The 10,659-nt window shown below is 38.9% G+C and overlaps 1 protein-coding gene across 12 annotated transcripts in view; it reads left to right on the top strand.

The window, feature by feature from the left end:
• Nucleotides 1-9,244, top strand: part of MBNL3 (muscleblind like splicing regulator 3) — a 152,168-nt gene extending 142,924 nt beyond the window's left edge. For 7 of the 12 annotated variants that reach the window (XM_070503066.1, XM_070503094.1, XM_070503097.1 and 4 more), the window contains exons 7-8: nt 2,200-2,294; nt 3,908-9,244. In XM_070503066.1, the coding sequence (XP_070359167.1) occupies nt 2,200-2,294; nt 3,908-4,075 (263 nt within the window). In that variant the 3' untranslated portion in view covers nt 4,076-9,244. Of the gene's footprint in view, nt 1-2,199; nt 2,295-3,907 lie in introns of those variants that run through there. The other 5 variants (XM_070503070.1, XM_070503067.1, XM_070503068.1 and 2 more) reach the window with 2 other exon arrangements.
• The last annotated feature ends 1,415 nt before the right edge of the window (nt 9,245-10,659 follow it).

Below are 10,659 nucleotides of genomic sequence, written 5' to 3'. Positions count from 1 at the left end.
TAAAACTCACAAAGGCAGGAGGTCCCTTCTATGACTAGGTCCCCCCTGGAGATTTTTAACTCTCAGACTTGTCCGTACTGAGCCTCCAGCACTTTGTCAATTACAGTTCAGGTTTTCCTACCCTGGCACTAGTTCTCACGGTGGTTTCTGGTCATGAATCTCTGCTCTAGTAAGCCACCGACTCCCTGTATTTGCCTGTTCGTCTCTCCAATTTTGGAGGCAGGGTTTTGCCCCGTGTCCTCACCTCTCTTACAGATCCAAGAAGAGTTGTTGATTTTTCGGTCTGTTGGGCCTTTACCTGTTGTTGCGATGGAGTGGTGACTTTCAAGTTCCCCACATGAGGAAGAAGAATCTAAAAGTTTAGCACTGATTTATTTGCTTTTAATGTTGAGTTGTAAGAATTGTTTATATATTCTGAATACAAGTCTTATCACATATATAATTTGGAAATATTTTCTCTCATTTGGTGCGTTAACTTTCACTATATTGATAGTATCATTTGAAGACGAAACACATTTTTAATTTAGATGAAGTCCAATTTAACTATTTCTTTCTTTCGACATTGTGCTTTTGGTGTCATCGCTAAGAAACTATTGCATAACCCAAGATCACAAACATTTATTCCTATGTTTTCATTGAAGAGCTTTATAATTTTAGCTCTTACATTTGGGTCATTGATCTATCCTTATACTTTTGATCTATTTGTGTCTTTGAATTTAAAGCATGTTTTTCGTAGACAGCATATAATTTGATCATGTTTTTTTAAAAAAAAAATCCATTCTACTAATTTGTACCTTTTCTTTGGAGTGTTTAGTCCATTTACATTTAATGTAATTACTGATAAGCTAGGACTTATGACTGCCATTTTGCTATTGGTCTTCTGCATGTCTTTTTTGTTTCCATTCCTCCATCACTGTCTTTTCAAGGCTACCTACATATGCAAACAAGTTCAAAATTGATATATATTTCTAGTGAATTTAGCCTTTTATTCTGTAGTGACCTTCTCTACCTATTAGTCTTTTTAATTTTTTAGTAATATTGGTATCCTAGCTTTTTTCATCTACTGTTTTGTCTGGTACACCTGTTTTTTCCTGGCATAGCTTTTGAAAACATTATTTCAGCCCTTGCTGGAAGCATTTACTTATTGAGATTGCTGATACATTTCGACTTGTCTCTATCATCTTAGTGTTTTATTTCTCTTCAAACTTCTTTTTCCATACTTCCCTCTAATTATCTCTTTCTCTCTCAACTGATTAAGTTATAGCACAATTTTTATATTTTGCTCTTTTTCATATTCCATTATCTTTTCCTGTAACCATTTGGGATCTATACATCAAATGATATTCTTTAAATGGTTATTATTAAAATTTTGTTTCATAACACAGTCTAAAGTTAAAAATAATACCTTATTCCCCCTCCCAAACAAAACATGGATGTTAGTACATTTTAACTCTGAGCAATCTTCCTCTCATTTTTGTCAACAACGATAACAACTTACACGACTTTTGATGCAACATTTAATTTTTGTCCTTTCTTAGGCCAACAAATTAGACATGGTTAATATTTAATACATAACATGTTTACTTAGATTGACATACATGCTTACCATCTAACCTGTTCAACATTCCTTCCTTTTCCAAAAACAACTCCTTTACTGTATAACTTGAACACAATAAAATGCACACATTTTAAGTATGTAGTTCAATGAATTTTGACAAATATGTACACCCACTGTTGAAGATTCAGCCATGTGCACATCCCTCACCCTATCCAACCCCGTCTACCTGCTGTGGGAAGTGCAGTCAGCAGACAGTGGGCCATGTGGAAGAGAGCTAGGAACTGTGGTCATCTGGAGAGTGCATGCTCCCTTCTGAATGGAGTAGCTGCTACCTTAGTCAATTGTTGCCACGAGGGCCCAGTGTTGTTAGTTCTTTGGATTTTTAATGAGATGCTGGAAATCCAAAAATTATCAAAAACATTCTGATTTTTAATCGTTGGCAATGGATTTGAATGTCTTAAAACACTCAGCAGGCCAACACAAAATATTTTTGCAGGCAGTCTCTTCTGCTCTGAATCATTATTTTTCTACTTTTGCTGTAGATATTTGGAGTCTTTATATTAGGTTAAAGCTGAGTTCCTCTCAACTTCGGGGTAAGCTCCACTGCAGAATAAAAATGTGTGCCTCTCAATCTCTTTCAGTTAAAAACAAAACTACCTGTGGAAGAAGAAGAACGAAAAGACAGACCACCAAAGTAACTGAGACAATCATAAAAACTCTCAACAAGGCCTTAATGGTGAGAAAAGATGAGAACTTTGCATGGTAGAGATGTGCCCTGACCAGGGCCTGTTGGGTGTCAGAGTTAAAGAGACAGCTATCACTTATGGGTGCAAGTAATGAGTTTCTCCTTTTCCTCTTACGAGGAGTTTGGTGGTTGGCAGCTCAGGGTTGGTTTAGTTGCTCAAGATCAGTCCTGATTCCAATCTTGCTTTTTTGCCATTCTTGCTATTTGTCTTTTTTTCCTGTGGGCTTAAGATATCTATTGTAGCTCCAGGCACTGCATCCATGTTCCAGACAAGAAAAAGGGAGAAAGCAAAGGAAAAGAAAACGTGTATGATAGCTGAGTCTCTATCTTCTTAGAAGGAAAGTAGCCTTATCTATTAGAATTCTATTTACATTTAACCAGCTAGAACTCTGAAACATGGCCACCCTTAAGTTGCAGGGGAGGCTACCCTGAATAAAGAGCTCTGTTAAGAAAAAAGGAGGAAATAGATATTGAGGAGGCATTACCCATCTATACAGAGCAAGTAATTCTGGGGCAAACTTGTTGTTATATTGTTTTTATGATAATGCTTATCTATTGGCTAGATGCATCAGCAATCAGAATCTAGTCCTGGTGTTTCAGAAGCTATGACGTAGATCATCTCTCCAGCCCTCAGGAAAGTAGGCTGAGACCATAAATATCCCTTTGTTTCTCTATAGCCTGAACTCAATGGCCTTTATGAAGAAGATGGTAACATACTCAGGATATGGGACCATCACACAGAGTGAAGTTGACCTTGACATAATTATCCTTTGCCATATTTTTAATCTAGGATTTTGGTCCCTTAGGCTCAGTACTATAAACCAGGGGTAAATCATGTGAATCATATTCTGTGGCTGTCTTGAATTCAGGGAGTGATTATGGGACCAAATTCAAGACTGATGCGGTGCCTAATGATTTGGATGAGGAAAAATTTTTGATTCACAAAATACACTGCCAAGTTTTAAATAGCTACTGCCACCTAGGCAGGGTAGAGTGTACTTCTGAACTAGGAGTCCTATCAGGGCTACCTCTACCATGCTTTAAAAAACAAACATACAAAAGCAAAAGATAGGGAAGGATGAATCCCAAAGTGAACCTTTGTCTTGGTTCATTTCTACTGCCTGTTCAGTACTGTTTGGCATTTGGAAATCTGATTCACTCATTCCTTCCATCGTTTCGTCATTAATTGATTCATTCAGCAAATATTCGAGTAGCTATTCTATGCCAAGGAACTGGGTTCAGAGTGGATATTGAGGTTAAATGAATTCTCTCAAGGTCATCATTTAAAAGAGGGACATCTTGGGTGAATGTGAAAGCTTTACAGGAACTGTAAAAGTCTCATTGGGGTAGACTACAGTAAGGTCTATGTGGGGGCCTAATTTGAAACCTACATTTGAAACTGGAAGTTATCAGGGACAGCCAAATGGACTTCAATTTACAATGGCTACCTAGCAAACATAGAGAAGGAGATTTAAAAACTGAAGAGCAATTCACAAAAAGACTTTTCAACAAGACCCCTAGGAGGAGGATGGAATGATCTCCTTAGAAGTCAGACCACTCATCATGGGGTCAGAAAGTCAAAACATCCTGTGTTGTGATTCCAGGACAGGAAGATGAAAGGAATATTCCCAGAGCACCATGAAGAGGTGCCACTAAAAATGTCCCCACAAATGTTTCCTGATGAATTTGTCCAATGTTCCTCAAAGAAGACCATAAAGTCGAAAGGTACTCTTGCAGGTAGCGGGTGGACAGAAGGAGCTAAAAAGTTGTAGTCTCTTGAATGCTAGAAAATCTGTATTTGACTAAGAAGTCTGAAATCATTGAGGGACGATACAGTCATGTGCTGCATAACAACACTTCAGTCAACGATGGATGGATTGCATAAACAATGGTGGTCCAAAAAGATTAGTGCCATATAGCCTAGGTGTGCCGTACATAGGCTATGCCATCTAAGTTTGTATAAGTACTGTAGAGGAGAACGAAATTTTCCTCTACCATTCTAGGTTCTCCTGGCTGGGTTAAGAATTAAATTGACAGGAGACAGATTAACAGGAGAAAAACAAACACAAGTTTAATAACATGCATACATGGGAGAAAGTCAGGAAAACCGAGTAACTCACCAAATGACTGACACTCTCACCTTAAATCCTCAGCTAAAGACAAAAGAAGATGTTGGGGTTGGGAGAGTCAGGGACTTCAAAGGGAAGAAAGGCGATTCACGGGTAGGTGAAAAGGAGCAAACGTTTAGAAAACAAGTATGTGTTTGGCCACACAGAAACAGAAGACAGAGGGGAGCCCAACAAACAAGCTTTTCTAGGTTCCTCCCTGTCTGCCACCTAGTTCATGTTATGCTAAGTTGATAGCTTGCTTCCTGAGACAGGTTTTTTAAATCCAAATTCTTTTAGGCAGTTAAGGAGGAGGTAATGAGAAAAATTTTCTGAGTCTTTTGTTTCTTAAAAATAATCAGCCTAAAATAACCCTCATGTTAAAGAGACACATTTTGGGGTGTTAAGTTTTGTTCCCCTTCAGTACACTCTATGATGTTCACACAACAAAGAAATCGCCCAATGACACATCTCTCAGAAAGTATTCCTGTCTTAAGCAACACATGACTGTAATTGTCTTCCAACCTTGGGAATGGTGGTATAGAACCTTGGAAGCGGAACTCCAGAGGTGGAGACCAGCAGAGCAAGAACAAAACTACAGAGTGATGGTTTATGCCAAGATCCTGGATTGTAAGGGAAAATGAGAGGGTTGTAGTTTATTATACAAAATCTGTGGGGCTCAGAGCCAAATATCACGGAGCTTGTCTTAAAGCTTTTGACTGTTTCTGAAATTAGATTGCCATGGAGAAGCATGTCTTACTTATATTAATTAACTTAATATGAGTCTGTATTTGCAGATTATATATTCACCTCTATACACAAAGTCACATCATTCACACATCTACATATTATTTTTTTGGCATACAACATTTGAAAAAAATTTTAACATTCTAAATCATTTCCCTCTTTGGGTTTCAGTATTTTTGAGTGAGGTTAAAGAAAACTTTATCTGGAGTCAACTCTGTGGAAGCCTGTGACAAGCCTTCCCAAATCCATTTTTCAGGGGCCTCCAACAGGATAGAAGGGAAACAGAGTTTTCATTCTTCCTGGCTTTATGACTGCTTGGTTCTTTTTGATCCACTTTGGCTCTGACAAGAATATGAAGTAGAGAGAAATATTTTGTAAGCCTTTAAGAGTTTAAATGTAATAGAGCCTTTCAAAATAAGGCACTATTCCCCAAAAAAGTTATTGTTTTAGGACGTTGAAACTGAAACAAATTTGGGGATGGGGAGAGAAATGGAGAAGTTGAGAACCAAGGTATTGATTAATGGGTTTTACTCTTGGAAGAAAACAGTAAAAGGGACTCCATTTAAAATGAGCCTCTGTTTTTTCCTTTGCGGAAGGGGCTCTATTTTCAAGTCTGTTGAGTGGACACTTGCTAGGCAGTAGATATACAGAAGTAAAGTAATAAGGCTTTTAGATGCTCGGACACCATAGCCAATCAACTCTACTCACACACCATGCATTAACCTACCTGCAAGGCTATGAGCAAAGACTCAACAGGACTCACTGACTTGTTTTCCACTGGCTGTCACTCTGATCCTGTCTCCCACTGATGCTAAACCTCAACCCTTATGCTGCCACTGGGTTTCTGAACTTTTCCATTAATATTGACTTGATTTTCTTGTCTGATGCTCCCTGTGTCTCTTCCGATAGAATACCCCAATTCTAGCTTGAATTCCCCAGAAACTAACTCCCAAAACTAGCCATCTCCATACAGGTGACCCCTCCTCCTCTGCAGGTATATAGGAAAGAGAACCAGATGAGGTTTAGGCACGCAGCTGCTCAGGAGTCTCAGGAACTGAGGCTAGCAAGTAACTGTAGCAGACATAAAAACTGTTGGGCCAACCCACTATTCCACTAAACATTCAGACCAAAGGATCATTTGGTAAAATGAAAGATGAATTAAGAGTGGGCAAGATTCCATCGACCACTTGCTCCTGTCTGAGCCCAGCGATGCTCCATCCATCAACAGCAAATTGTAGTCTGGGTCACTTGATCTTGGGAAGCTAAGAGGAGTCGGGCTACTGTTCCTGCTCATGTGTCCACAGGTGCTGGTGTAGAGTGCACACAGGCAGGCCTTCTCACCCTTTCCATCTTATTCATCACCAATCATCCTATCAAAGGACCTGGTTTTCACCATGTTGAAAACAGAAAGGCCGCCTTTTCCAAGAAGGGCTTTTATGTGTTTACAGGTAATCCGTTGGTATATGTATCACTGGTGATGAGTTTTAAGGATAGAAAAAATTGCAGCAGTGTTGATGGTAACAATTTTATTTACTTCTTTCCTTCCTTTGCTTTAAAACATGAACCAAATATACCCTCTAAGTAAGGGAAAATTGTAGTAATGCTGTTGAGTGCAAATTTTACTGCTATAGTAACTGTAAAAACACACTGATAATAGATTTCTTTAAATTAGTGATATATTGGGATTGGATTTTAGTGTGATGACTAAAACCCAGGGAAACAAATTTGATAAAAATGTACTTGTTGGGGCCGGCTCTGAGGCTGAGTGGTTAAGTTTGCATGCTCCGTTTCAGTGGCCCAGGGCTTCACCAGTTCGGATCCTGGGCACAGACATGGCTCCACCCATGAAGCCATGCTGAGGTGGCACCCCACATAGCAGAACCGGAGGCACTCACAACTAGAATATACAACTATGTACTGTGGGGCTTTGGGGAGAAGAAGAAGAAAGAAGATAAACAAGATTGGCAACAGATGTTAGCTCAGGCGCCAATCTTTAAAAAGAAATGTAGTTGTCAGGAGTTTTATGTGTCATGATATAAGATCTAGTGAACAGGACAGATCAAAGGTTTCTGACTTCAACTGATGGTAGAATACAAAGATTAAGCAATGACACTTCCAGATGGCTGGGGGCTTGGGGAAGGGGCAAAGACACTGTGACAATCTCTTAGAGGTACAGCAGGAAGGTGCTCATCAAAGAAAGGCCACTGTGGTAAGCAAGGGGAACAGAATTAGGAGATGGAAAATCCTGAGTCCCTAGGTTACTCTTTTAGTGCTGAAATGTCCAGGACTGATAACCCTCTGTAGATATGGCAGGTGGAAGGACGGATTAAAGGAAGGAGAATTCTTAATGTAATAGATGGGGTCAAATAGCACTACCAAAAGAAAACAGTGACAAAATGCTATATCTAATTAAACCTCTACCAACTAAATTTTAGTAACATTCACCTTAATAATAGTTGCCACTTATGAAATTCAGCATATATGCCAGGCCTGGTTTCAGGTGCTCTGTTTACTTACATTATCTCTCATTCTCTTACAATCTTGTGAGGTATTTTTACCCCCATTTTAGCATGTATTCTAAATGTCACTTGGGGCCTCCATTATTTTTGACTCAGGGTAAAATTGACTCCAAACCTCAAAATCTATTACCTATGGAAGTTGAAATTTCAACCCACATTTTCTGTGACCCCTGAGGCTTCCTCTGTATCCTGGGCTACTGCTTCCTCTCACATGGCCTCTGTCCTCCTAGCTGCAATCCTCAGGTGAAATTCAGCTTTTTGTTCAGCTTCCGTGCACACATGCACATTCACTCTCCAGGCCTCTTATACAAAATATTTGTGAATATAGTAAGTTTATTGCAGCCCTGGCAATCATCGGGCTGGGGCCACATTGTGCACGACATCTTACTGGTTCCTTTCTCCCCCTTTCTTCTCAGTGTCTTCTTCCCTCTCCTCCAGAGAGCCTTTGGGGACTTCAAATTCTTCTCATGCAATTTATTTCAATTCTCATTGACTCCAACCCCTACACTTGCTTAGCCAACTCCATCAAGGTCCTCATCAAATCAAAGAGCACTCCATTTTAAAATACCTGCCCTCCTTAGAAGGAAGTTGTGATTATAAATATCAAAATAAAAATCAAATTTATGTAGATGCAGATGAGGAAACAGAGATTGAGAGAGGTGATGTCACTTAGTCAGGACTAAACAACTAAAAAGTGGTAGGGTTACTATTAGAAACGGGTCTATCTGAATCTAAAGCCTGTATTCTTTTGAATATACAATAGAAATCTCCTCTACTGGCCTGCAGGGAGAGGAGAAGCCTAGACTACCTTACTCTCTACTTTCTCCTCCATTTTGCGCCTGGCTATTGACTTTCATGGTACTCAGTTGTTTTCTCAATCACTCCTAACACATCTAGGGGAAAGGTGCAAAAGTAGGTGCTCCAATGAACCTGTAGGTCAACCTGATGCGGTGAGGTTACACCCTCACTGTTGTCTCATTCTCTAGAGCACTGGAACTCAATTCAGGATTTTGCATCCCGGGGATATGTGGTCATGTGTGGATACATTTTTGGTTGTCACAACTAGAGGAGTGCTACTGGCATCTACTGGGTAGAGGCCAGGTACGTGCTAAACACCCTACAATGCACAGACAGCTCCCCATAACAAAGATGGGATTTGGCCTAAAATGTTAATAATGCCAAGGTTGAGAAGGAGTCTATCCATTGTTCTAGGGAGTCCACTCCACTGCCATGCAGTGTTTCTTTACTGTCTCTTTCACATGGACTGTTTTTTCTCTTTTTGCTGCTGTTAACACCACCTGCCACTGAACCTTCCAATGCCTGTTGTCATCATCAAAATTCCCAATAATCATCCCCTCTGAGAAGTGTTATTTACAGGAATATTGTCACATGGACTGAAAGTTGGAAAATATATTTGAAGGAATAGTGGCCAATTTTTTTCCAAATTTGATGAAAATTATAAACCCATACGTCAGAGAATCCCAATGAACCCAACTGGGATAAACACTAAGAAAACAACACAAAGACAAATCATAATAAAATTTCTGAAAAGCCATAATAAACAGAAAATGTCAAAAGTAGCCAGAGAAGAAAAAGACACATACCATACTGGAGAACAAAGATAAGAGTGACTGTAGACTTCCGGGCAAAACCAATACAGATCCGAAGAAAACTTGTCTTCAAAGTTCCAAATATATCCTTCAAGAATAAAGGCAAAATTAACACTATCTCCTAACAAAAGTTAACAGATTTTAAGGCCAATAGATCTGTAATACAAGAAATGTTAAAGAAAGTTCTTCAGTCTAAAGGAAAGGTATACCAGATAAATTTGGATCAAAACGAAAGAATGAAGAGCTCCAGAATGGTAAATATGTGGGCAAATATTTTTAAAATTATTTTCCATTTTTAATTTATTTAAAAGATAATTCTAAAGAGAAAATGATAACAATATATTGCAGGTTGTGTAAATATGTAGATTAAAATCTCTGTCAACAATAGTACACAGGGTGAGAGAGGAAATGGAAGTATATTGTTCTACGGCTCTTACATTATAGGTGAATTGATATAGCATTACTGGAAAGGAGAATCTAATAAGTTAAAGATGCATGTGGTAAACATGAAAGCAACCTCTAAAAGGAAAACAAAGAGGTGTCTCTAGCAAGCCTGTAATGGAACTTATGAAAAGAATCCTAAGAAATAATTAATACAGGTCTGTGCTGGGGGGTTATCACTCTTGTAGTTAAGGTGAATCTTTTCATTCAATGGCTCTTTACAGTCCTCCTTGGTATCTTTCAGAGCCTTCAGCATGGATTAATCTTAAGACATTTCTTCTTGCCAATATTAAGTCCTTAATAGCAAGTCTTTGATGCAGCATTACACTGAAAGCCCCTTTTCACTAGGAATGAGGAGGAGAAGACAGAGAGATAAAGAGCCAAAGAACTCCCATATTTATTCCTCCAGCGTGGACCTCTCTTCTAATTCTTAGACTCAAGTATACAATGACCTACTCAAGATCTTTACTTGCCCCTCAAGCCTAACACGTCCCAAGCCCAACTCTTTAATAGTTTTATTGAAATATAATTCACAAGCCATACAATTCATCCACTTAAAGTGTGCAATTCAATGGTTTTTAGTATATTCACAGAATTTTGCAACCTTCACCACGGTCCATTTTAGAACACTTTCATCACCTCGAAAAGAAACCCCCCACACTTTATCTAGCTCCCCATATTCCCCCAAACCCCTACCCCTAAACAACCACTTAATCTACTTGCAGTCTCCATAAATTTCCCTATACTGGACATTTCATATGAATGGAATCATATAATATGTGGCCTTTTGTGTCTGGTTTCTTTCCCTTAGCATAATGTTTTAATGTTTTACCCATGTTGTAGCACCTATCAGTAATTTATTCCTTTTTATAGTTGTGTAATATTCCATTGTATGGATATACCACATTTGTTTAACCACTCCTCAGTTGTTGGA

This window comes from Equus asinus, chromosome X (assembly GCF_041296235.1).
Source record: "Equus asinus isolate D_3611 breed Donkey chromosome X, EquAss-T2T_v2, whole genome shotgun sequence".
Lineage (NCBI taxonomy): Eukaryota > Metazoa > Chordata > Mammalia > Perissodactyla > Equidae > Equus > Equus asinus.
Note: the sequence above shows the minus strand (reverse complement) of the source record. Positions and strands in the feature narration are given on the sequence as shown.